The 27,151-nt window shown below is 31.8% G+C and overlaps 10 protein-coding genes across 10 annotated transcripts; 5 read left to right on the top strand and 5 right to left on the bottom strand. All coding sequences in view use genetic code 12, as the record gives it.

Moving 5' to 3' along the window:
- Positions 1-860: 860 nt before the first annotated feature.
- Positions 861-2,567, top strand: GAD1 (glutamate decarboxylase; the record flags this gene model as incomplete). Its single annotated transcript, XM_002549135.1, has 1 exon — positions 861-2,567. The coding sequence occupies one exon, from the start codon at positions 861-863 to the stop codon at positions 2,565-2,567; it is 1,707 nt and encodes a 568-aa protein (XP_002549181.1).
- Positions 2,568-3,295: 728 nt separating this feature from the next.
- CTRG_03477 (uncharacterized protein) lies at positions 3,296-4,099 on the top strand (the record flags this gene model as incomplete). The annotated part of the gene is made up of 1 exon (XM_002549134.1): positions 3,296-4,099. The coding sequence occupies one exon, from the start codon at positions 3,296-3,298 to the stop codon at positions 4,097-4,099; it is 804 nt and encodes a 267-aa protein (XP_002549180.1).
- A 65-nt stretch (positions 4,100-4,164) lies between these two features.
- CTRG_03476 (U2 snRNP complex subunit YSF3) lies at positions 4,165-4,386 on the bottom strand (the record flags this gene model as incomplete). Its single annotated transcript, XM_002549133.1, has 1 exon — positions 4,165-4,386. The coding sequence occupies one exon, from the start codon at positions 4,384-4,386 to the stop codon at positions 4,165-4,167; it is 222 nt and encodes a 73-aa protein (XP_002549179.1).
- A 1,808-nt stretch (positions 4,387-6,194) lies between these two features.
- On the top strand, positions 6,195-7,346 carry CTRG_03475 (uncharacterized protein; the record flags this gene model as incomplete). Its single annotated transcript, XM_002549132.1, has 1 exon — positions 6,195-7,346. The coding sequence occupies one exon, from the start codon at positions 6,195-6,197 to the stop codon at positions 7,344-7,346; it is 1,152 nt and encodes a 383-aa protein (XP_002549178.1).
- A 72-nt stretch (positions 7,347-7,418) lies between these two features.
- Positions 7,419-8,507, bottom strand: MRF1 (Mrf1p; the record flags this gene model as incomplete). Its single annotated transcript, XM_002549131.1, has 1 exon — positions 7,419-8,507. The coding sequence occupies one exon, from the start codon at positions 8,505-8,507 to the stop codon at positions 7,419-7,421; it is 1,089 nt and encodes a 362-aa protein (XP_002549177.1).
- Positions 8,508-12,124: 3,617 nt separating this feature from the next.
- On the top strand, positions 12,125-16,159 carry CTRG_03473 (uncharacterized protein; the record flags this gene model as incomplete). The annotated part of the gene is made up of 1 exon (XM_002549130.1): positions 12,125-16,159. One exon carries the CDS (start codon positions 12,125-12,127, stop codon positions 16,157-16,159), a length of 4,035 nt encoding a protein of 1,344 aa, XP_002549176.1.
- Positions 16,160-16,378: 219 nt separating this feature from the next.
- CTRG_03472 (uncharacterized protein) lies at positions 16,379-18,091 on the bottom strand (the record flags this gene model as incomplete). The annotated part of the gene is made up of 1 exon (XM_002549129.1): positions 16,379-18,091. The coding sequence occupies one exon, from the start codon at positions 18,089-18,091 to the stop codon at positions 16,379-16,381; it is 1,713 nt and encodes a 570-aa protein (XP_002549175.1).
- A 1,911-nt stretch (positions 18,092-20,002) lies between these two features.
- Positions 20,003-21,967, top strand: AVT4 (Avt4p; the record flags this gene model as incomplete). The annotated part of the gene is made up of 1 exon (XM_002549128.1): positions 20,003-21,967. One exon carries the CDS (start codon positions 20,003-20,005, stop codon positions 21,965-21,967), a length of 1,965 nt encoding a protein of 654 aa, XP_002549174.1.
- An 85-nt stretch (positions 21,968-22,052) lies between these two features.
- Positions 22,053-22,679, bottom strand: CTRG_03470 (uncharacterized protein; the record flags this gene model as incomplete). The annotated part of the gene is made up of 1 exon (XM_002549127.1): positions 22,053-22,679. The coding sequence occupies one exon, from the start codon at positions 22,677-22,679 to the stop codon at positions 22,053-22,055; it is 627 nt and encodes a 208-aa protein (XP_002549173.1).
- Positions 22,680-23,175: 496 nt separating this feature from the next.
- Positions 23,176-25,971, bottom strand: CTRG_03469 (uncharacterized protein; the record flags this gene model as incomplete). The annotated part of the gene is made up of 1 exon (XM_002549126.1): positions 23,176-25,971. The coding sequence occupies one exon, from the start codon at positions 25,969-25,971 to the stop codon at positions 23,176-23,178; it is 2,796 nt and encodes a 931-aa protein (XP_002549172.1).
- Between the last annotated feature and the right edge of the window lie 1,180 nt (positions 25,972-27,151).

Raw genomic sequence — 27,151 nt, 5'->3', positions numbered from 1 at the left:
CTGTAGAATTGTTACCCATTGGGATCAGTTTGTCGATAGAGATTGAGTTTCAATAATATCTTTCGTGAAACTCAATTTGCCCTAACTTTATATTTTCACATCACGTGTTGTTTAACAGGTGTGCACTATTTTCGTGGTCAGGAATTGATCTCGACTGGTCGACTAATTGTGTGCGATTCAACCAATTGACTTGGTATTCCCCACTTCCAGTCACTTGAAATAGAAATTGTGTATTTATAAATGAGTGTCGATATTGTATTATGACAATGCAACAACTAAAAATCATTTACAACTTCGTCTTATACAGTTGAACTTGATCATTCACTACCAAGGTTAATTGTGCTCGTATGGATATATTATTCCTCCCAATAACACCGCATTCTGTAAGAGAAGACCAATAAAACTATTAGAGAGGTATACTTCAGTATTTAACAACACATATGACAAATATCAAACATATTGATTCAGAATTGTCTATCCCAATTAATTCCCCAACACTTGAGGTTGGAAGCAATAGCAAAGAAAACCAAACAGAAAAAAAAATAATAACTCGGGGGTTCGGGTTTAATCGAATATGCAGCAATCGAATTCTCTCGAACTAAAAAAAAAAATAAAACAAAGAATCGCAGAGAACTAATTGTTACTTTCGGGGGAAGAAATAAATGTAAACTGTAACTTGTAATTGATGCATTTACGTGAAATTGGAAATTCTCCAAGCCTACAATGAATAATGCCCGACTATAAATAGTCCTTGAATTGTTGTAATGTGCTAATTATCATTTATTTTTCTTTTCTTCCTTATTTGCTTCTTCAATTATTTATCCATTCCCTTACCTTAATTTAATCCAATTGAAATCACCATGGTTTTACGTAAACACATTGATGCTTTGACATTAGAATCTGAAATTTTAAGATCTACTCCAAAGCCACACTTGAAGAAAGAACAATTCATTGATGCTTATGAATCTCAAAAGAATATTCCAAAATATGAGATTCCACTGGAATCAGCTAGTTCAGAATTAATCTACAAGTATCTTTCTCAAGAATTGTCTCTTGATGGTAATCCTACTTTGAATTTGGCATCATTTGTCAACACTTATGCTGATGATTCATCAATGAGATTGATCAAAGATAATTTGACCAAGAATTTGGCTGATAATGATGAATATCCAAGTTTAATTGATGTTGAAACAAGATGTATCACCATCTTGAGTAACTTGTGGCACGCCCCACATAAAGTTGACCTAGCTACTGGTAACAAGATCACCAACTCAATTGGGACCGCCACTACTGGTTCTTCTGAAGCTATCATGTTGGCAGGTTTGGCATTGAAGAAGAGATGGCAATTGAAAAGAAAAGCCGAAGGTAAATCAACTGAGAATCCAAACATTTTAATGGCTACATGTGCTCAAGTTGCATTGGAAAAATTTGCAACTTATTTTGACGTTGAAAATAGATTGATTCCAATCACTTCTGAATCTGGACATTTGATTGATGTTAGTAAGATTAAAGAAAACATTGATGAGAATACCATTGGTATTTTCGTTATTGTTGGATCTACATTTACTGGAGCATTCGAACCAGTTGAAGAAATTTCTAGAGTATTGGACGAAGTTGAGAAAGAACGTGGCTTGGATATTAGAATTCATGTTGATGGTGCATCTGGTGGATTTGTAGCACCTTTTATTTTCCCACATTTGAAATGGGATTTTGCTAATCCAAGAGTTGATTCTATCAACACTTCTGGTCATAAATTCGGCATGACTACAGTTGGTTTAGGTTGGGTCATTTGGAAAGATTCTGATTTATTACCTAAAGAATTACGTTTCAGTTTAGATTATTTGGGTGGTGTTGAAGAAACCTTTGGTTTGAATTTCTCAAGACCTGGATTCCCAGTTATTACTCAATATTATAATTTCTTAACTTTGGGTAGACAAGGTTATGCTAAAATTTTGGATGGATGTATGACAAATGCTAGAATATTTTCAGAATATCTCGAAGCTACTAGTTATTTTGAAGTTCTTTCAGTTATTCATCACAAGTTATCTGATGAAGAAAAGAAAGTTCAATACACCAGAAAAGTTGATGATAAGAAATTAGATTCTAAACTTTACACTATCAATGAAAATTTCAAGCCAGGTTTACCAGTTGTTGCCTTTAGATACTCCAAGATGATTAGGGAAAAATATCCTGAATTGCCACAAGAATTGTTCTCATCATTAATGAGAAAGAAAGGTTATATCATTCCAAATTATCATTTACCACCAAATGAAAACGATACTGAATTATTAAGAGTTGTGGTTAGAAATACTTTATCCTTGAACTTGTTGGAAAGTTTAATTAAAGATTCAACTGAGGTTGTTGAATTGTTGATCAGAGCCGCTGAATCAATTAAAGAAATTACATCCAAGCAAAACCTTGAAACTGATGAACAAAAAAGACAAGAGATTCATCGTATTTTAGCAATTATTTCATCTGCTGGCGATGTTGAGGTAAGAGAGAAACAAAAGGAAGAAAAACATTCTGATTGTGGTAAAGATAAAAAATCATATAGAGGTACTTGTTAGTAAGTCTTTGTAGAGTGTGATGTTTGTATTTGTTTAATGTATATTATTGTTTCAATTCTTTGATAATTTGCAGCAAAAAAAATTACGTGGTTCGAAAGTGTTAGTTCATCTTTTCATGATCTATTCTTTCGACTTGGAAGTTTAAGAGATGTGCATTTTCTATGATACAAATGAAGTTACCGTTCTTTAAGCTTTTTTAAAAGGCTATTGATATTACTCTTCGATAGAAATAAAGAACACCATAGAAAGTGTGAAAGCAATAGAAAAAAGTAAAGTCCGCTCCCCCCCCCCCCCTTCCGCGTCTATAAATTCCGCTTCAAGTGTGTATTCGGCGTACGTCATCTTGAATATCTGACCAAGAATAGACAAATTGATTCCCACAATTGATGATATGTATTTGCCAAATAATGTTCCCTTGATAATATATACTTTAATGTCATTGTTGTTAATTGGATGTAATAACTATTAAGAAATTAGTCCGTGGCTAACATACTGGAATTCTCTTAAACTAAAAACAATAAAAAAAAAAAAAAATCAGGCATGAAAAACTTAAGATTGCTATTCGAATACAAATTTAATTAACAAGATGCATGAGCAGTCCCACACAAGCAATATTTATAAGGTAATAAAAAAAAATTGATTTCTATTTAAATAGTTGCCTTTCATTAGTATTCTTTTTTCTTTCCTTCTTTTATCTATCAACTTATTTGATTTATCTCAATTCAATCATGGCTTACTCAATTGAAGAATTAAGAACTTATAAAGCGGTTACTATCATTACTTTATTCTTATCAATCTATGGTAGTTTAAAATATACTGGTGTTCCAGAAGGTGATCTTGCTTATACTCCTTTCTCGGGAAGTAACTTTTTATTATTCATTTATTGGGGTGTTTTATACCTTTGGCAAATCATTTATACTGCTCAAATCTTTTTCCCTGATGAATATAGATTATCTGTTATTAGTTTGGTTGGTTGGCATTTCCCAATTTTTAACGTTTTGGTCTACATTTGGTCAGAATTGTTTACTTCAGGACATTATATATTGAGTGAAATTATATTAGTTATTAATTTCTTCAATTTGTTATCTTTATATTTTGTTCACAAGACATTCACTGTTAGACCATTGCTTAATTGGTTTTTGATTCATGTGCCATTGACAGCCATGCCTCTTTCTTGGGTCATGTATGCCATTTTCTGGAATGGTGCTGTCATGTTGCACATTCATAAATTGTTTGGTAGAATCTTGGCTAATGTATTCATTTGGGATTTCTTGCTTGTTCCAGGAGTTTTCTTGTTATTATTTAATGACTGGGCTATTGGATTCAGTAATGCTTATCTTATGTTTGCTCTTGCATTTGGACAATTGGCAACTAAAGTTTTTGCCCTTCAATGGATATTTGCCTTTATAATTGCAGGTATTTTGACCGTTTGGAGTTTTGTTTCTTTTGCAGTTGGTGGTTTACGTGAAGAAATTGGCGAAAATGCTCCATTGTTGGTTGTTGAAGAAGGAAACGTCTCTGAACCAGTATAAAGAAAGACACCGAAAAAGCCAGATCAAGACATTTTCCGATTCACTATTTAGTTTATATTATTAGCTTATTTTAGTTTCTGTATAAACTGTTGTCTTAATTGATGTGGATGTTCATTTGTAACTATTGAATTGTAAAGTAATAAATGTTGGTGATGAGCTAAGGAAGAAATGGTATCATTATGGATAGTTGTTAAAAATTCTTGACTTGTAGTATCGGCATCACCTACGCCTGAATATTTTGATTTTAATAAATGATATTGATTCTTTTCCTTTATTTTATCTGCCATGGTTGATTCTAATTAGTTTGCAAACAAAAGAAAAAGAAAGTAATATTAAATAGTGGTTTTTTTTTTTCTTTCTCTCTCTCTCTCACTCTTCACTTCTGGTGGTTGTCTCGTACTGAAGTTGCAAGAAAATATTCACAACCAAAAATTCAACACCATTAGGTTTATCTTCGAAAGTTAACAAACCTGTGTCAACCTATCAATAATCCGACTATTTCAAGATCTTTATATAAATTTAATCTGCTGCATAAATTGGGATTTCTCTAGTTTTCATTGTTGTTGAACAATAGGCTTAGATGAATTTCCCTTTGGATGTTTAATGATAGCGATGAAAAACTAAGATCAAGATAAGTTGTTCCATTGTTATCAGTAGATCCTTAAAATTTTTCTACACACATCTTAAAAAAGACCAAATTTGTGTTCCTACATCAATCTAACCAATGACAGATTCCATGTTTGGTATGCATTATCAAAGATATCGATCAACTACGAGAAAACAATCGTGTCAAGAAAAAAAAAAGGATTAATCAACCGTTGTTTCGCCAGTGTAAATACTAAAAATAAATGAATCCAAAGTGTTGCTGATACAGTTACAAAACTAGTCAAAAGATATGGATAAATACAACATCATGATTGGATAGTTTTTGTTAGTAATTTATTTACTGTGCATGAACTGCATTTTGAGAAACAGGGGAACGGATTCCGAGTTAAATTTTCGTCTTTGTCACATAACAGTTTCTGGTTCCACATTTATCCGTGTGTTTCTTTTAATGTGTCTTTTACCTGCAAATGGATTTTTAGACCAGTGAATTGGTCATAGTAGTGAGTTGTTGTTGTTTTCTTGAATTACGAGTTTTCAGGTAGGTTATGAAGTGAAAGGTCCATAAATTGCTGTGAAAGATAATAACAAGTACATTGGTTGTGTTAGACGTAATCTATAAGGGGTTGATAATAATGCAACTGGTCACTTTTAAGCCTACACATTTAATATTCAACCCAACATGATAAATGCCTAATGGTTTTTGTAAAAGACGCAAATGTGCAATGTGCACGTCTTAGAAAAATTTTATAATAGGAGGAGAAGAAGAAGAAGAATAAATTGATTGCCCAATACAATGAAAAGAAAGTAAAGAGGCGGGGTTTACAAGTGTACGTGCTTTTGTTCGTCTTTTGTCTGTAATGTGGTGGTGGTGGTGACACTTGTATATTGCTGTCAAACTAAAATAAGGAGATATTTAGTAGGCGGACTAATATAAATAATACTAGGATGGAGGTGTTGGAGATGGTGATGGTGATCCCGGAATTGTTATTTCTCCCTTTCTTTCTTCACCCGCACCTGAATGTGAAAGTAAATCACTGCCACAAAAGACATCCCGTTAGATTATTATATTATACATTTACAATGATTAGTCAATTTAATTTATTTATCTTTGTGTCTTATCACTAATATATTTTTCTTTTTGTCATTCTCTTCCCTTCGGCTCTCTAGTAATGTTTCTGTCCCCCCACTTAAACATTCACGTATTCATTCATTCAGGTTAACCCAAAAATTTCTTATTGTTCCCTGATTAGCATACTGTACAAAAAGCAAATCTAATATTATTTATGTATTACATAAGTAAATGTTCATCTTACCCTGTATTGTATTATATTATATAGTAATTATTTCACTTGGTTAATTAAAGAAAGGAAAATAAAAGAAAAAAAAATTCACTTTAATTCTTACACTTTCTTTTTCCTTCTCCATTTTTTATTTTTTTTTTTTTTTGGCTCTTGTTATCAAACAAACAAACAAAAACTTTATCTATTCAATGTATTCACCAGGATCTACTTCAACTAATAAAACCACTCCTCCAGAAATGAACTTCGACACTGAGAAACAAAAATCAAACAAATATAAATCTTCTTCCACAGATATGACTCAACTGAGCGCACAGGTGCCCAACATACAAGATTTAATCAGTGATGAAGACGATGTGTCATTAGACATCTTCAAAATGTACTCCAAAAAATACTTGCCTCAGCAAAATCAATACCAAAATCAAAGAGTGTCAAATCTAGCATGGAGAATCAGTTCAAATAAAAGTAAAATAACAAAGCCTTTGATTAGATCTAATTCGGTTCCAAAAGGTGGTTCAAATCATTCATTAGCAAGTAGACTTGAGGCAAGAAGTAATTCCATGACGGATTCATTAGATAATTTTGACTATGTTGCTCATATAAAACAGATTAGCGAACAACAAATTTCAGAAAGTGGTCCTAAATCATTACAAAAATCCAAATCAACCAATACCACCATCACTAATAATAATAATAATTTTCTTTCATCATATATATCTTCACTTGAGTCAACTTTAATTCAGCAAAAACAACAACAAGGACAAACTGTATTTGGTAGTAATCAACCAAAGAAGGTCTTACAATGTACAAACTGTCAAACAAAAACTACACCATTATGGAGAAAAACTAATAATGGAGATTTGCTCTGTAATGCCTGTGGTTTGTTTCACAAACTACATGGTGTGGTAAGACCTCCAAGAAAGTCAGTATCATCAAACAACAATTCTAAACAACAACGTTCCAAACCTACTCCACAATCATTTCCTATGCCAACATCAAGTCATGCTACTACCAGTACAACTACAACTACAATGAGTGATGATTTGATGAATTTTGATTCATTTTTGGCCATGAATACTGCTGCCAATACAACAACTACTACTACTACTACTACTATGGCTGATGATTTGATGAATAATCTAGATTTTGAAAATTTTAAGAATGAATTAAATATTGATTTTAAAAATTACACTTCACATCATGATGAATTGGATTTATTAGATTTACCACCAAGTTCAAATCATAATATTAATAATAATAATAATAATAATAATAATGGCAGTAGTAGTAACACCAATGATAACGATAATAATTGGAATTGGTTAGAATTTAGTCCAGCTTAGTCCAATGTTGTCTTATTTTTTTGATTTTATAGAGTTTTTTTTTTCTCCACTATTACATAGTTATTTATTTATTTATTCATATATAATTACTTGTTTTTCAGATTTTGAATTGGCTATTGTATCTACCACAAACTTAGTATAATTAGGAATCAATTTTGGATCATATTTAACTTTATTATAAGGTACAAGTTTAATTAAACCCTCATTAAACAATTTAATCAATTCATTAACAGTTTCAATCTTACTTTGAGGATTTTTTTTAGTATTTTCAGTTAACCAATATGCTTTAGTAGTTAAATTTTTAAATAATTGTAATTTCCCATCATATTCAACATGACCACCAGCTAATACACCATAAGTGACCATTATACCATTTTGAGAAAGACTTTTCATTAAGCCAGGAACAGTTTTACCACCTAAACTATTTAAAGCTAATCTTACATTTCCACCATTTGTTAAATTTTCAATTTTAAAGTTATCATTTAAAAATTCACTTTCTGTTATTATTTTATGTGCATGAAATGATGTTAATTCTTCAATAATTTCAGGTTTATAATTCTTATCCCTAATTATTGATATAACTTTAATACCTTTCAAATTTGCCAATTGAGTAAGATATTTACTTGCTTGAGAAGTACCTGCATTTTGAATAATCCAATCATTATTTTCATTCCAATCATTAATAAATTGATTTAATAATTGAAATGCAGTACATGGATTAATTGAAATTATAGAAGCTTGATCAATATTTTTTAAATCATTTAATTTTATAAATGGTTCAGGATCATTTTCATTAATTGTAACTAATGCAAAAGTTCTCCATGTTCCAAATCCAGGTAATTTTGGAATAACAATATCTCCAATTTCATAATTTTTAATTTCTTCACCAATTTTAATAATTTTAAAAACTCCTTCATTACCTCCAATATGAACAGGATGGGATTCTTCTGTGCCTAATCTTAAATTTGCAATTGGTTTATTGTATCCTCCTAATATTTGTGAAATATCACTTGGATTAATTGGTGTTGCTAATGTTTGAAGTACAACATCATTAGTTTGTAAATCAGATTCAATTATTTCAAATTCTGATTCTAATAATAGTTTGGATAAATCATCATCCCATGGTGTTACATAAGTAGCAGCTTTACCAATAATTGACATTGTTCAAAAGAAAAAAAATTCTGAAGATATAAATACAATCAAAGACGAAGAAGAAGAAGAAGAAGAAGAAGAAGAAGAAGAAGAAGAAGAAGAAGAAGAATGTATTTGTTGTATATTAATTGTTGAATAAGGGATTGGTTTAAAAACTGTGGTGTAACTTCAATTGCTTTTGCTTATTAATACATTGTATAGCATCTTTTGATTTCCGGGGGAAAAAAAATCAAGACAATAGTGGTGGGGAAGCCCAACAATAAAGTGCAAGTTCGTGTGAAAATCATTTTTATTTTTACTTCCCCAAAAAGGGATATTGAAAATTATCTTGGTACTTTCAATTATAGTCTAGGTAGACGTACCTTCTCTAAATATAATAAAGACGGTCTATCTGATGGTGAGATTAAACACTGTCCTATAGGTTGGACTTATTTGCCAACTTTTGGGATCAAAATACTTAACTAAATGATCTGTAAGTCATACACGATCGCTTCAGAATCTGAATCAATCACCATTAGCCTATTAACTGCTTCTCAAATATACTTCAACAAGTTTCCTATCCAGTGACTATTTATAGCAAAGCTGTTGGTTCGGATAATGTAGTGCAATGTCCCGAATTATTGAAACAACTCGCTCGATATAAGTTTCTCAAATATGACATCTTATTTGACTTTAATAGATAAACTATTGTTGTTTGAGGTCTCAATTACGTACAACATTAAATCAAGAAACATGTTTACGAAGTGTGATAAATGAAGTTGGAATATGTAATCAGTTCTTAATAGATAGTGATCCTTTCTTGGAGTGGATTTTGTAATTTACATTAATTGGAAAACGTGTCGACGAGAATTGCAAATTAATAAATAAATCTCCCTGATCCTTATACTTTTTACACACAGCGTAACTATTGATATTACTCAGCCACATTTATTATGTGGATCATAATGCAATTTTTATAATAATGAAATGGGGTATAAATTTGTTAATGAGGAGTAAGTTGGTTTTAAATAATCTTTATATTATGTAATTATACAACGATTGGTACATTACAATATCTTCAAAAATGTCTTGAGTATAATTACTTCACTTTTTTATATTTTCTCCAAATGTATGTTTCTTATTTATTTTTTTCATTTGATTTTCGCATGATTTTGCACCCAAATTAATTTTTCGTTGACCCTTTTATTTTAGAGAAAAATTGTTCTTACCGGAGTTAAGCGGTTATATTACTATACATAGACAATGAAACAAGTGTATACTAGAACTAACATTGCATTGTGAATTGAAATATAAAAATTCATTAATTCAATGATATTCAATCTTCGTAATTACTTCAATTGTTTTTAATGCTTCTTATTCTTTTCCAGCCTGGGAGTTTTGGATCAATTTTTGTCCAATATTTTTTCACTCTCATCGGCTAATATACCCATCGCCCGTTTGCGCAGATCGTCTTCAACGAAATTCCATATTAAAATAGAAGTTACATGAAGAAATGTCAAAGAGGAAGTAAACAAATTATTCATGGATGATACATACGAGCTTATAGGGTGGGCTGTATATAATACCACAATTTCGTCTAGTTCGTCTTGTTTATTGAATGTTGATCCCCCTTTCGTCGTACTTCGCGTTAGCTTTATTATTTGTGGGTGAAAATAAGATTTCATGTGGCAAAAAAAAAAGAACCTAATCAATAAAGTTATTGTTATGTGTAGTCTACTCCACTTCAATAATCACAATCACACACAGCGACAGAAACTATTCATGGGATATCTAATATTAGCATCGTGCTTAGTAATCTACAGTAACAATGCTGATAGTAATTAGAGAAAAAGAAAGGATTTTCTAGCAACGTTCGTTATCTATTTATCCTTTAAACGCACTATTAACACTACCCATAGGGTACCGCCTCCCCTTCTTTTCATTCTACTACCAACCCCCTTTTTTTTATTTTGCTAATTAATTCATGCATGGTTTCCTTTTTGTTCTATGTTACTTTTAACAATCAAGTTGTGTCCTTTTATCCATCGGCTAAATTAGACTTTAGCTTTTTAAAGGAAGAAAAGAAACTTTAACCAACAGTCGTAGTCGTAGTCGTACAGTTTCAAGTTAATTTGCTATAACAAAATACTGCACATTATCCCAAACTTCAAAAATAACACCACATAGTTAATAAGCCACCATATAAAGTTGCAATCTATTTTTAAAAAATGAAATCAACTTTATCTACCGATAAAATGGTAACAGCAAAAGAAAATGACAAATAAATAAATATATACGAAGAAGAGCCCCTTTTGATAAACCATAAACTATAAAGACTTACAATCAAATCGGCAATATATGTAATGATATTACTGGTAGCTGAAAGATCACTTGATCTGTGATCAACCATTTGGTTAGTTTAGTTTCTACTTGCAAATTCATTTATTCCGAAACAGTGAAAGCTGAAAACGTGACAACAATTAAAAATGAGACATGCCGGTTTTGTGTAAGATCTCGGAAATTTCTGGATTTCTCTTTCAATGATGTTTACCTTTTGTCCCAATTGGGAAAGAGGTTGCTAAAAAAGTTTGGAAATTCAATTGCATCACCAAAAGACAAGACACACACACACACACACAAAGGAAGTGAGTACCTCTTTCCTGCAAGCACATAGTCATTATGATGAGGAAGGGGGAAAGTGGAAGAAGGATGAGGAGGTGGTGAGGTATTTAAACCTGAATTGTAACAGGAAGACGTTGTTGTTTGTCGATCAAAAGTAAGATCTCATGTGTTACATTCTACTGGTAGAACTAGCGAGAGAAACGGGACTCCTCGCTACAGGATTCAAAGTCAAACTTTTTGTTTCGTTAATAAATCATTATGTACCAACAACTGCAACATTTGTTAACTCTTAATATTGTGCATCTTCATTAAGACGATGCACAAGTTGTTGAAATTTCTACACCTGTATTCTAAGAAAACTAAATAGCAAAATATGAAAAAAAGAAAATCTAGAAGTGAAAGAAATATTCATTTCGTCATCTAACTCTTTTCTTTCTGTTATAGATTAAGACTCCGTTTTCATTATTCAACACCTCCAGTTTCAATTACAACTTGTTGATTATTTTAAATACTAATTGAAAGGGGTAAAATAGTTCATTTTCCTTATACCTTACATTGTTCGTTATTCCCACCTAAATTTATTTTGTCTTGCAATTGTTCTAAACAAAAAAGGGAAAAGGAAAATTTTTTTTGTTCTCCTTATTTTACACCGACTGACCTCATACTTACTGCCCCGTGTGTCGTGTGTGCTATTTTTATCCTTTAAATAAACAACAAGCAGAAAAAAAAAATCCTCCTACAGACAAATCCTTTTTTTATTTGTATATTTATTTTTACAACCATCACTGTTTAGATATAAAAAGACAGGCATATCCTATCACCACCATCTTATTTTGTTAGATATAAAATAAGAAAGAAAGACTCAACCATCCATAACCCCATTTGCAAACTGAAAACCAAATCCCCTGCTTCTTAAGAAGAAACAACTACAACCATAATCACAGTGAAAGTCACAACGACATCCAATTCCCACCTAGCATCTACATCGCCATTGCAATTTCAACAACATCAACGACACTACTATAATGGGATTGTTTTCAAAGTTTAAAGAAGCAAATCATAAAAGAAATCAAACAAGAAATTCTATATTTCTGTCAACCGATTCAGTTACTTCAAATACTTCAAGTGAAACTTCAAATTTTAAACATCCAGTTTCATCAAATAATAAACCAAAACCAAAACCAAGACCCAAATCAGAATATTATGATATCAGAAAATTACCAAAGGCTCGTCAAGAAAAGCAACATTCTCGTTCTTATTCTAATCAAGAAAATGAATTGCCTCTAGTTGGTTTAAGTGAAGATACTTTACAATTTGATGCCAATGATATTTCTTTGGATGAAGTAACAGAACATTTAATAGATCCTCAGCTGTTTGCTGTAATGGATAAAAAGCCAAGACCTTCTAGTTATATGCATACAACTACAGCAACTGCTAGTGACTTGAGATACAATACTACTGTTCATGAAGACGGTAATAAGAATATTAATAATAATGAAGATTACCATTCCATTTTAGATCCTCGCCAACCGAGTCAACTGCATAATCCCATGATGCATCCCCAAGAGAACACAACTATCCCCACTGAAATCCCTACTGAAGTTCAAACTCCAGACGATGATCTCAATCAAGAGCCACATAATTTAATCTTGAATCAACAAGATGTGCCCATAGATCACCACCAACTTCAAGAAACTGCTCCTCAAACAGATACTTTGCATTATGATGTCAATCATCTGTTTGCTTATCCGGATGATGCCTCCCATAACATTCACAAGCAAACAAGACCACACGATAATGAAAGAAATATCAACAGAACTAATAATCACCAAATGTCTAGTAATATAAAGTCACCTGAACCTTTTAGAGCACATCAAACCCCGCAAAAAATGCAACTTGAAGAACAACCGCAACTGGTACAAAAGCATCAACAGGAACAACAGCCACAACAATTGAAAAGTCAATCAGAACAAGATCAACGTCCACGCCCATTGCCACTTCAATTTGATCAGAATGCTCCAGCATTATTCAACAATAATCAAATGTATCAGACTAGTCCACAATTTTATTCAGCTCCTGCTGTACCCCAACATACTGATGAAAATTCTAATGATGAAGAAAGTGGTTCAAGTGAATACACTTCGTCATCTGATGGGGACGAAGATGACGATGGATCTTCAAGTTCTGGATCAAGCGTAGCACCAACTCAGCACCCTTATTATGAACAATGGAGACGTTATTATGAAGCATTGGCTGCTCAACAACAACAATTTATGATGAGACAACAACCAATGAATCCTAATTCTTTCCCTGGTTTTAATCCAATGATGTTTTATGGGAATCCACAAATGATGCAACAAATGCAAATGCAGATGCAGATGCAAATGCCCCATTTTTATAATCCAGCAATTCCACAAGGCTCATCACCAGCAGTTCAGAAACAAGAAAACAACGACGCTAGAATATATCAACAATCACCATCCAAAGGTCAATCACAGATAGTGATTCCACCACAAGAACCAGAACAAGAACAAGAACAACCACGTCCAAAGGAGCATGAAAGAAAAACGTCAGCTTCATCTATTCTGGCTCCACTTAAGGTTACCCCTTCACCACCTTCTAAGAGAAATTCCTATGTCAGCGTAGCACATGCAGCAACTGAACAACTTGTCAATGAAGCACCAGCTCAACATGATTATTTATTATCATATCAGAAATCTAGAAATATTCATAGTGAAAAGATTGAAGAGGATAATGAATTGATTTCTAATTCAAGAAGGTCAACTGTGAAATCCAATAGATATGCATCAGCACCACTTCATATGGCCAAAGAAAGAAAAGTCTCTTGCATGGGTGGACTCAATGCTAGGGTTACTTCTTTGGAGATGAATTTCAAACCAGCTGAATATCATCCATATCATGAAGATGAAGAATACATTGGTTCCAGATCAATGTCACATTCTATCCCTTCTTCTTTGGTTCAAAGTACTCAGTCACTTTCGCAATTGAAATTACGTGATAGTGAAGGTCAATTGACAAGACAAATTTCAGATTACAATAAATTTCTATTTGATGATTCCGACGATGAAAGTGAAGAAGATGAAAAATCACCATCTCCTGAACCACAACAACAACAAGAAGAAGATGATGATGATGATGAGGATGAAGAGGATATTCCAAGAAGAGTAGAAGTCATTGGTCACAGTAGAAAACACTCATCTAGTAATGATAGTTCTAATGATCAATTACCTACTCCTAACTCAGTAGAAGGATTAAGTAGAAATGGCACTGCCGCTTCTGCAGCTTCTTATAATTCAATTGAAAGTGGTGCTTCCTCAAAATTTGTTGTTGCAGATAGTAAAAGAAGACTGGCCATAAGTGCTCCAACAACTGACCGAAAATCTAAATCAAAGAAAAAGAGTAAGAAATCCAAGAAACATTCAAAGAAGAATAAGAGCCCACCACAGGGATTCCCATTTAATCCAAATATGTCGATGCCAGAACTACCAATGGGTTCAATGATGCCATTTCCACCACCCCCACCACCGTCGGTACCGCCATCTCAATATGGAGGTTCAACTGATCAATTCATGATGATGAATTATTCCAATCCGTTGTTGTCACAACAAACTGAATATGGGGGTGGTAGATCCACTCCAAGAAGTAGAAGACAAAGTATTTCTACTACTGATTCTAAGAGGAGATCAATGTTGATGGAGACTCCTAGTCCAGTTGCCAATAAAAGAAACAGTGTCCCTGTTTTTACCAGCCAACAAAGACAACAATTGCAAAAGCAAAAACAAATGCAAAAGCAAAAACAGTCAACACCACCGCCAGCACCACCTAAGGTTCAGGATGCTATTATCAGCAAGAAAATTGAACAATTTATTCAATTACGTTCACGTATTGCTGCTGGTAACAAGACTGCTGAATATAGATTGCATTGGGTTAAGATGTTGATCACTGCTACTAATTATAAATTATATTCTTATATTAACATCAAGGGTGAAAGTATTCAACCTGAACAGTATGCATCTAATAAGGCTCAATTTATTAAAAGTTCAGTTACTCATATTACAAAACTTATTAAAGAATTTGCATCCGGGGTTCAAGAAAGAGATGGTGTTAGATGTGAAGCTTATTTCATCTATGCAAGTTTATGCAAGCAAGACTATTTGATTTCTTATAATCAAGATTTCAATATGGAAAAGAACCTTAATAAAGCCATTGAATATTATGATAAAGTTCTTGAAATTAATGATAAAGATTTCAAAGCCTTGTATAAATTGGGTGAAATTTATGAATATGATTTGAATGATTTCAAGCAAGCTGTTGAATACTATACACTTTCGGCTAAATTTGGATATAATAGAGCAATTTTGAAAATGGCTATGTTTTACTTACAAGAACCGGAAATGAGAAGTATCAAATATTTCAAATATTTGAAGAATCTATCCAACATTGATTTGAATGAAGTTCAATTAGATGAAGAGGATTTAGCAGAAATGGAAGAAGTCATTGGGTTGGCATGTTATGAATTGGGTAAGATTTTTGAAGGTATTTATCCTGGTGATTTAACCACTGAAGATGAATTCATTAAAAAATCCTTAGAGTTGGCCCCAGTTAATTATGCCAAGAGTTTGACATATTATAATAAATCAGCTAAATTGAATTGTTTGTTAGCACAAGTTAGATTGGGTATCGTTTATGAACGTGGGGAGTTGAATCGTCAAGAAAATCCAAATAAATCTATTCAATGGTATATTAAAGCCTCTTCATCTCCATTATCATTTAGAAGACATCCAGATGCCATGGTTGGATTGGCTCGATGGTGTTTACAAGGAAGTAATGGGGCAAGTAAATATATTCCAAGTCCAGTTCCAGATAAAGCAGTTATGTGGTGTGAAAGAGCAATTGACGAATTTAGTTCACCTGATGCTATGAATTTCATGGGTGACTTGTGTGAAATGGGTATTGCAAAGGGTAAAGCAAAACACTGGTTTGAAAAAGCTTATAAACTTGGTAATCAAGAAGCTGGTCAAAAGTTGGGTTATTTTTAAGAATTTAATTAAGGGTAAGAGACAAACGGGATTATGATTAAACAATTAGCATTTATTTTCCATCATCATTATTTAATATTAATTTACTTTTTATTTAATATACTTTAATTAATACACGTGTACATTAGCATTATAAAAATAGTGGTGTCACGAACCAAAATTCACATTTATATATTTCTAAAAACAAAAAATATCATCATTATTCTACAAGCACCCCCATTAACAAGTACCTCTATATGATTTTTTATCCTTTCCACAATCAGTGTGTTTTTCTTCCTTTTGCTTCTTTCTGATTTCAACATCGCCTGCGGATGAAATGATAGCCAAAAGGCGATGGATTTCTTCTCTCTTTTCATCTTCGGTTTCGAGGTTTTTCTTTGATGCAATAGCATTAACTGAATCAGCAGCTTTAAATAATAATTCAGCTACATCAGTTGAATCTTTAATTAATCTTTCTAATAAATTCAAAGATAAAGTATTTCTAACCACAACTCTTAATAATTCAGTATCGTTTTCATTTGGTGGTAAATGATAATTTGGAATGATATAACCTTTCTTTCTCATGATTGAAGAAAATAATTCTTGTGGTAATTCAGGATATTTATCCCTAATAGCTTTTGAAAATCTAAATGCAACAACTGGTAACCCTGGTTGATAATCCTCATTTATTGTATAAATATTACAATCTAATTTTTCATCAGTTTCATCAACTTTTCTAGTATAAATTTTCTTCTTTTCTGAGTCAGACAATTTATGATGAATAACTGAAAGGACTTCAAAATATCCAGTAGCTTCATAAAACCCAGCTAAAACTCTTGCATTAGTCATACAACTATTGAAAATTTCAGCATAACCTTGTCTGCCCAAAGTTAAGAAATTATAATATTGAGTAATAACTGGGAATCCAGGTCTTGAGAAATTCAAACCAAAAGTTTCTTCAACACCACCCAAATAATCTAAACTGAAACGTAATTCCTTAGGTAATAAATCAGAATCTTTCCAAATTACCCAACCTAAACCAACTGTAGTTAATCCAAATTTATGACCAGATGTACTTATTGAATCAACTCTAGGATTAGCAAAATCCCATTTTAAATGTGGGAAAATAAAAGGTGCTACAAATCCACCAGATGCTCCATCAATATGAATTCTAATATTTAAACCTGATTCTTTTTCAACCTCATCTAATAAATTTGCAATTTCTTCAACTGGTTCGAATGCTCCAGTAAATGTAGATCCAACAATAACAAAAATACCAATGGTATTCTCATCAATGTTTTCTTTAATCTTACTAACATCAATTAAATGTCCAGATTCAGAAGTGATTGGAATCAATCTATTTTCAACGTCAAAATAAGTTGCAAATTTTTCCAATGCAACTTGAGCACAGGTGGCCATTAAAATGTTTGGGTTCTCAGTTGATTTACCTTCGGCTTTTCTTTTCAATTGCCATCTCTTCTTCAATGCCAAACCTGCCAACATGATAGCTTCAGAAGAACCAGTAGTGGCGGTCCCAATTGAGTTGGTGATCTTGTTACCAGTAGCTGGGTCAACTTTATGTGGGGCGTGCCACAAGTTACTCAAGATGGTGATACATCTTGTTTCAACATCAATTAAACTTGGATATTCATCATTATCAGCCAAATTCTTGGTCAAATTATCTTTGATCAATCTCATTGATGAATCATCAGCATAAGTGTTGACAAATGATGCTAAGTTCAAAGTAGGATTACCATCAAGAGACAATTCTTGAGAAAGGTACTTGTAGATCAATTCTGAACTAGCTGATTCCAGTGGAATCTCATATTTTGGAATATTTGTATGTGAATCATAAGCATCAATGAATTGTTCTTTTTGCAATTGAGCTTGTGGAGTAGATTTTAAAATCTCAGATTCTAATGTCAACGCATCGATATGTTTACATAAAACCATTTTTGGATAATGAGTTGTTTAGTGATTAATAAAAGAATATATAAAACAAAATAGAGAGAAAAGTATATGATCTTGAGAATACTTTATATATTTATATCCTCATCAATTGAGTAACAACTACTATTGAATCCTTATTTTTTTAGTATTTTATGTAATTTTCACGTAAAAGTTAAATTACCGCCTCCTCCTTTTCCTCCTCCCTTTATACAATAAATTGGCCCCAAAAAAAAACAGAAACATACTTTTTAGTTTGCTACATGAATGTGTCACAAAGGACTAAAAGAATTTCTTTCATATATGATTCTAATTCATCGTATACGCTCAATCATCAATTGAATGGTTTAATGTCTTGGTTTTTTCTTGCAACTCAATTGACTAAACACATTTCGAGATCATACCCTATACAACATCAAGAAATCAACTCCAAACCTTGGTTTTGAAAAAAATATCATCAAGAAGATTTGAAATCCACGTCTTCCAAAATCCGGTTCTTCCAGTACAAACAAACTTCCCCCCGTTTGAAAATTTCATGGACATTCCGGGTTGAGGAATAAACAAAAAAAAATATTAAACTCAGAACCTCTCAAATTCCCTCTAACTTTAAATTAGCGTGCTTGTTTTATTCGGTTAATGATTCCTACCCCCTTTAATTACATACACCAAAATAAAATAAGCCCCCTGTTTTTCTCTCATTCCATCCGGAATCAATGGGTTGTGTTGATTTGTGTCATTTTGAAAAATATAAAAAGTGCCAATTTTTTTTCTCTTATATGTCACGTGCTGTATAAAACGTGATTATGGTATGGTGATTTGACAAAAATTAAAAAAATGGGTACTCTAAAACCAGAGTTGATAGTCTCTTCGATGGAAAACCAGACAATATTAGACTGGTATATTTTTATCACTGAGTAATTATTTGCTGTTTTTGCTCTTTGTTTTTTTTTTGTCAAATGGCTTGACACTAATTGGCTTAAATCTCAAGCCTGACTCAATTCTACTGGGCTCCGAGTTGGTCTAGTTGCAAAAATATTTGTTTAAAATACAATGTTTTTATGTCAATTACCATATTTTGCATCTTGCTTCTTGTTGTAATATATCTTTGAGTTGATTTAGCTTTTTTTTTTCCAGAAATAGGCAAATGTAAGATTCTGCATAGGTTGCACTATTTTTAATTTCTTAATTTTCTTTGCTTGTATTATAAATTGAATTTATGTGATTTCGCAACCAATAAAGATCCGTTGATATTGTTAATACACTTATCCTGGAGGTATATCTGAATATCTAATCGTTTATCAATGGTATAATCTGGATAATTTTAGTGTAAACTTGTACGCTTATCGTATCGTCTCTCCTTTCACTCTCTCACACCAATGTCCTGTATCGCAGTCAACACCGAATGGGACGGAATATCTCCTTTTATCGCACGGCAATAGCGCGGTATCGGAGTCAGAAAAGTTAATTTAATTCTGCTACAGTTTGTGTTATAATATTTGCTTTATCTATAGAACAAAACTTTCTCGTTGGGTGACAAAGTGTCAATTTCTATTATTTATTATCTATACGTAATCAGACCAACAATTTTTCCTCCACTTCTCCACTTTGCTAATTTAACTTGTTGGAAACTATCTGATGTTACATTATCAAATTCAAATTCAATTGAAATGAATGATTTGTTTTCTTTTTTTTTTTAGGAAGATCATCATCATCTCTTTTTTTGGGCAATTCTACACTACATACATTAATCCTAATACCGTATAAATAATTTTTTCCTCTTAAATTTATTCTTATTTTCTTTTATTTGATTACTTCTGTTCTTTCTTTTTTTGAATCTTGAAAGGTCAATAGATTTCATCCAGCTACGTGTGTTTGTGAGAGGAGTAGTTGATTCATTTGAGTGTTAATTCTTTCGTTATGTCAAAACCACAGAATATTAAGAACATCTCAGAAAGAAGACGATCTATAGCATTATTAACAAGACCAACAAGTTTATCTCAATCTCCATTTGCATTAACTAATAATTCTCCAAGAGGTTCAGTTTCGAATTCTTATATTTCAAATTCACAATTTTTACGTGGTGGGGGTCTTGATAATATAAATAATAATTATTATGACGATTCAATAAATGGTGAATGTTCCATAAATGATCAAGAATCATCTGAAATTAATACAAATTTAAATGAAAATGAAAATATTGATTTATCTAATGGTATTGATAATCCAGAATTAATCAAGAAAATTGCAAAACATTTGCCAACAGATTTTGATTCATTAAATCAGGAAGGTGCAGATATAACAAGAGATTTATACAAGATCAAAGAAGATGCGCAAAGAAGACCAAACTTGAAAAAATCAAAAAGTTGTGATTCTTTAGGCTCCAATTCTGTCAGATCAAGAGCTTCTTCATTCAATGTTCCGGGAGGATTTCGTCGTGAATTCTTATTGAGTCAGCAAAATAACCCAAATATTGAATCATTACGTACAACTACTCCGAATTTCTTGACTAAAAATTTTATTGAGTTTTTAAGCATCTATGGACATTTCGCAGGTGAACAATTAGAAGATGATGAGAATATCACAAACCACTATAAATATTTATTACCTTCAGAAGATGTTGGGGAACAAGAACCATTGATTGCGAGGGATAATTTCAACCCTAGAGGTACAGCAACAGATAGGAAAGCATATTTTTTATTATTAAAAGCATTTGTTGGAACTGGGGTGCTTTTCCTTCCCAGAGCATTTGCTAATGGTGGATTAATATTTTCTATTGGTGTATTGGCATTTTTTGCATTGCTTTCATGGTGGTGTTATTCTATTCTTGTATATACCAAAATGGCAACTAGAGTATCAAGTTTTGCTGAAATTGGTATGAAATTATACGGTCCATGGTTGCAAAGACTTATCTTATCTTCGATTGTTATTTCACAAATTGGATTTGCAGCGGCTTACATTGTTTTCACCCTGGAGAATCTTCGTGCTTTCCTTGTGAATGTAACTAATTTTGAAAGTTCAGATTTAAATATCTTGTGGTTTATTATACTACAAGTTTTAATAATTATTCCATTGTCTTTAATTCGTGATATTACTAAATTATCCTTACTGGCTTTATTGGCAAATATTTTCATATTCACAGGAATCATCACTATCTTATATTTCATGTTCTATCAATGGTTAGATATTGATCAAGGACATTTTGGGGATAATATTGAATATTATTTTAATGAATCTGGATTTGCTTTATTTATTGGTACTGCTATATTTGCATTTGAAGGTATTGGATTGATTATTCCAATTCAAGAATCAATGATTCATCCAAATAATTTCACTAAAGTTTTAGGTCAAGTCGTATTCACCATTGGAGTAATTATGATTACTGTTGGAAGTTTAGGATATTTAACTTTTGGTGAAAATGTTAAAACTGTTATATTATTAAACCTTCCTCAAGATTCAATTATGGTTATTATGACTCAATTATTATACTCATTAGCTATTTTATTATCCACACCATTACAGTTATTCCCAGCTATTAGATTACTTGAATCGAAATTAATATTTGGTAGTGGTAAGAGCTCACCAGGGATTAAATGGTTAAAGAATTTATTTAGAGCAGTATTTGTTTTATTTATTGCTTATGTTGCATTTATTGGTGGTCAAAATTTAGACAAATTTGTTTCATTTGTTGGATGTTTTGCATGCATTCCATTGGTTTATATGTATCCACCAATATTACATCTTAAAAGTTGTTGTAAGATTCATGATGGTTTACTGGAGAAAGAAAAATCAACAAGATATTGGTTAGCAGTCTTGGATTATATCTTGTTGATTATCGGTGGTGTTGCATTTGTTTATACAACTGCTCAAATCATCATTAATTAGTAGATATGAATATTTATAATATTTATTTAGACAATTCTTACATACTAATAATATATTGCATTTTCCTTATTAGATATTATGAATTCTAATCCCATTTTTCTTTGACAGTTTTTCTAAAATCATGAACAGCTTGAAGTACAGAACCTTTAGCATTTTCAATTCCATTCAGTAATTCATTTCCCCAAATATTTAAATTTTTATTAAATTCAATTCTTTGTTTATTTAATTCAGGTGAATATTTCAATTCTAATTCATTATATTTCTTACCTAATTGATTAAATGTTAATGGCATAAAATACCATAATCCAACACCACCAAATAAAACTGGATTTAAAAATCTAAACATTATATTTCTATTTCTAACCATTATACTACCTGATAAACTTAAAGTTAAAATATAAATTAAATTAGGTAATACTGGTTCTTTAATAATTTCATTAATTTCATAAATTAAATTATTAATTTCACTTTTAAATGCTGATTTTTGAGTATTTAATTCAGCTTCAAATATTGATAATTTATCATAAATTAAATTTCTTAATAAATTACTATATTTTTCTAAAATTGGTGTTGTTCTAATAATCATTCCATCAATAAATTTAACATTTCCATGAGTTGATTCTTTTTCTGCTAATTCTGATGTAATTGCAGTAATTGTACCTGGTTTATTGACAATGTAATCATCATCTTCATAAAACGATCTCTTAGTCATACTCGAATTATATGATCAGTTGTTTATAATATATAGGAATAGGTAATAGTTGACTTTTAGTTATAGAATTACAAGTCAAAGTAAATTAATCTTTTGAGTTGAACCTTGAAATCTTGGTATTTCATAATTGGTGGTGTTTTTTTTTTCCATTGCTTCAATTTCCACCAATTAAATTGGAGGTCGTGTGAGAGTGTACAATTGTTTGAATATTTTTAGTTGCAAAATGAAAACAAAAAAAAAATGTATAAACTAGTGATAATTTGTATGTTATTATTTGAAGATATATATATATATATATTAAAGCATTATATTTTATATGTAAGACATGGATGTGTAATAAATTAGGTAAAATGATTAAACAATAATAAAAGATATAACCTTTACATAAAAAAAAAAACTAACTGATAAAACAAAACTATAAAACTGAAAGAAAAAGAAATATCAAACCCAAACAAAAAATAAAAATCAAATCAAATCAAATCAAACTCAAATGAATTTACTTTTTCCTTTTACCAAATAATCCTTTCTTCTTCTTTTCAGTAGATTCACCTTTATTGGATGAAGAAATTCCTCCTAGTGGTTTAGCATTACTTGAATCCATGGTTGGAATATTCAAATTAATATTATCATTATTTGTCTTAGGTGTATCATTAGAATTTGCTGATGATGAAGAAGTTTGAGAGTCATTCATACTTGGCGGTCTTAAATGATTTCCATGCATTTGTGGAGGAGGTGGTTGTTGAGGTGATGTAATATTTCCTCCATCAGTATTATTCAACAACATTGGTCCACTTGAACTGGCTCTTTTTGGTGCTTGTGGAACTTGTCCATTAGTATTGCTGTATGGCCCAATCATACTAACTGTTTTACGTCCGGATCCTGGTAATGGCATACCACCTCTACCACCCATGTCTAACCCATCCAAATTTCCATTCAATGGCATAGTTGAACGACGGTTGGATTTCTTAGGATTAGCTTTAAAACGTTGTTCAATAAATGGGTCTATTGGAGCAGCATTGTTGAAACTAGAATGGTTGACCACACCTTGTGGATGTCCTGATTGCAGTTGGTTTTCAAAATATCCATTGACTGATCCTTGCATGGAATTCAATCTTTGCATCAGTTGTGCTTGTTGTTGTGGTGGTGGTGGACCCCCATTATACCCCATTGGTGGATATCCTTGATGTTTGTTCATACCAACCATAGAGCCGTTGGATCTTAAAGGTGGTGGAAATTGATTTTGAGACATGCCTCCATTTGGTAAACCATGTGGTGGAGCTTGATCGCTTGAAAAACTAGTATTATATGTAAGGTTACCATTTGGTCTTTGTTGATAACTATGACTATGATGATGAAGTGGTGGTGGAATAGAACCATTTCCTGTATTGTATTGTTGTGGAGGGCCATTTCTATACAGTTTTGAATGTTGAGGAGGTGGTGGTGCTTGTCCTTGATGATCTTGGTTTGAATCATAATAACCATTTTGAACAGGATAATCATTATTTTGAGCAAATTGTTGTGGGTTGCCATGAGACGGTTGTCTTCTATTTTGTTCAAATGGTTGTCTCAGATGGCTGGCGTTCGCATCAACAAAATTTTCCCCATTTTCTTCATCTTTTGGACTGCTTTGCAGTATTGGTTGCAAAGGTGAAGAAAATTGTTTCTGATGAATAACAGGAGTATCTGGACCAATGGCGTCACCATATTGAACGAAATTCTTATAATCTTGAAGTCCAGATTGAGTCATGACAGAGTCACGATTAACATTTCTTGGTGTATTATCTTTAGAACTTGGTTGTGTAGCAGGAATTGATACTGGCGATATATCAGCAACTGATTCTTGATTGTTGCTGTTGCTAATATTCATTTTGCTGTATGATGATTCTAAATCTTTAGTCTTTTGTTTATACTCTTGGTCTAATGATCTATACTTTTGATCATGTTCATATGCAAGTCTTCTCAATTTTTCATCATGTTCATATTGAGCAGCTTTGGACTTGTTTTCATATTCGCGTTGCAAATTTTTCAATCTAGATTCAGCATCTGCAATCTTATGTTGTATACTTTTCAAATTCATATCTTGTTTAATGACATCATTATCTAAAGCAATCTTGGAAATTTCGATATCTTTAATAGCAGAATCTAATTGCTTTTGCTTTTGAATCTTTTCTTCAATATCTTGATCTAATTCTTTGTGTTGTTGATAGTTGCTGCCATTCGCACTCAGATCGTTTGCTTCACCTTTTCTTTGAAAGAAAACTGAACCATCAGGACCATTGATCTTTTGGAATTGACTCATTGTAGAATAAATATTCTCCAAATATGGAGTTCTAACACCATTATCATCACTTAATAATATTGGTTGTAATAATAACAAATCAAGTTCTAAATCAAAATGTTTGTTGAAGTTATACAAAAACGATGGTGAGTTGATATAATCTTCATTTTGCTTGGTTGATGGATAAACACCACTCCAGTATTTCAACAAATTGGCTTCATTTTCAAATCCTTTAACTAATTTACAATCCATTTTCTTAATCAATTTAAAAAGTTCATTGATTAAACCAGTGATTAAAGGTTTGGATAATATATGTTTAGACAACTCTTCAGGGAAAGGAATTTCGAATAAAGTCAAGACTGGGTTGAATATAACTCGTGGTAGAGCCAATTTCCATTGATACGTCATAAATTCTTTTGGATTAAGAGATTTTAACAAAGTGATGGAACTATGTGATTGTTCTTGAACTTGCTGCAATAATTTGTAAACTTTTTGGAAATTCTTATTATTGGCAATTTTGGATGATCCTGATGTTGAACCGATATAAATTCTTGAATCATTGTTTCTAAGTTGATGAGAATATTCATTTGATCTGATGATTCTAACATCACTTTCATTCATAATGGATACAACATTTACTGGAGATTTGGCAAAATTTGCTGTGACATAAGGTTCTAAATTCACATATCCACTCAGTTCAACCAATATTATTGAATCTTGATGTACGAAATTCTTCAATCCAGCACATACTCCTTGGAAATCTTGTAATGAACTACATCCCATGATCACGATATCAAATTTTTTATTTTGAGGCACCTGTTTCAAGGATGAATAGATATCATGAGGTTTATATTGGGATGAGCCAAGTTGAGGAGATCTCCATGTTATTGGGAGATTCTTGTTGATTTTAGAATTAACCAAAGTGATGTCATCAAGGGAATCGGTTTTGTAAAACCTCCAAGCGTAAAAAGCAATATTTGGATTTGATCCAATAACTAAACATGAAGAGGGCATAGTTTATTGGAATAAAATGATAATGATATGAAGTTAATGAAATGCTAATCAAGAATAATAACAATAATAATTAAAAATACAAGGATAAATGAAATATCAAAGGATCAAATTAACGAAAAAAAAAAGTACTTTGATTATTGTCCTGCCCTTTTTTTTCCTTAAAAGGTGTTAAATTGTTCTTCTGGTTTTTTTTTTTCTTGTTCCCCTTCGTTTTCTATACGGTGGAAAATCTTAGTGATTTTATGTTGTTTTTTTTTGCACAAATTAAATCTGTACGTTTCCTGTTGTTGTTGTTATAATAGTTCTTCTTCTTCTATTATTCTAGTAGTTAAAAGAAGAAGGGTGTTGAAGTAGGTGTGAGTTTATTGTAACTGGTGGCGGAGATGTAAACTTTTCTCTCTCTCTCTTATAAAAATTGTCTCTGTGTGTGGGTGTATAAGTGTAGTGTTAGGTTCAATCACCCTTTTGTTGTAAGTGTTTTCAGTTGAACGAACGTAGGTAGTGGAATCACAAGTAACTAACTGTTTGTAAGGGGATAAAGAAGTTGTGATAAAGAAATCAATTTTTTGTAAACCAAATGAATTGAATCCAATTAACAGGAAAACTTCTTCTATATGGGAAATATATTCAAATTAAAAGAGAGACACAGAGAACAGAGAGAGAGAAAGGGAAGAATGAAAAAAAAAAAAGAAAGAAAATTTTTTTGTTCCATTTTCCTGATTTTTAGTTGTTGTTGACTTTTGTGTAATTTCATATAAAAGTAGCAAATTTTCCAATTCGTTTATCAACCAATTGACAGAAACGAAAACAACCAATAATTTAAAAAGAGACGACTGAATGGATTGTATAATGCAAGACAGGTAACCTACACAGCATTTCCAGGGTATACACTTATGTATGTATCATCTTACATGTGCTTTACTTGTTTATTTGTTTATTTTTCATGTATACACACACGCACAGACACGTAATGTTGAGAATAAAAAATTCCATTACAAGGATAAAACCCACCACTTGAACATCAGTAGTAGCAATCTCAACAAAACCAAAGACGGTAATAAAAAAAAATATACACACAACTCACCTAAAAAAAAGTAAAAAGAAAGAAGGCAGATTGAATTGTATTAGCACATGAAACATGTGCAGTGCGTACCTCGTAGACTAGAGTGTAATACATTAG

The sequence above is a fragment of the Candida tropicalis genome (assembly GCF_000006335.3).
Source record: "Candida tropicalis MYA-3404 genomic scaffold supercont3.4, whole genome shotgun sequence".
In the NCBI taxonomy this organism is placed as follows: Eukaryota; Fungi; Ascomycota; class Pichiomycetes; order Serinales; family Debaryomycetaceae; genus Candida; species Candida tropicalis.
The sequence above is the reverse complement of the archived record's forward strand: the minus strand, read 5'-3'. Positions and strand labels throughout refer to the sequence as shown.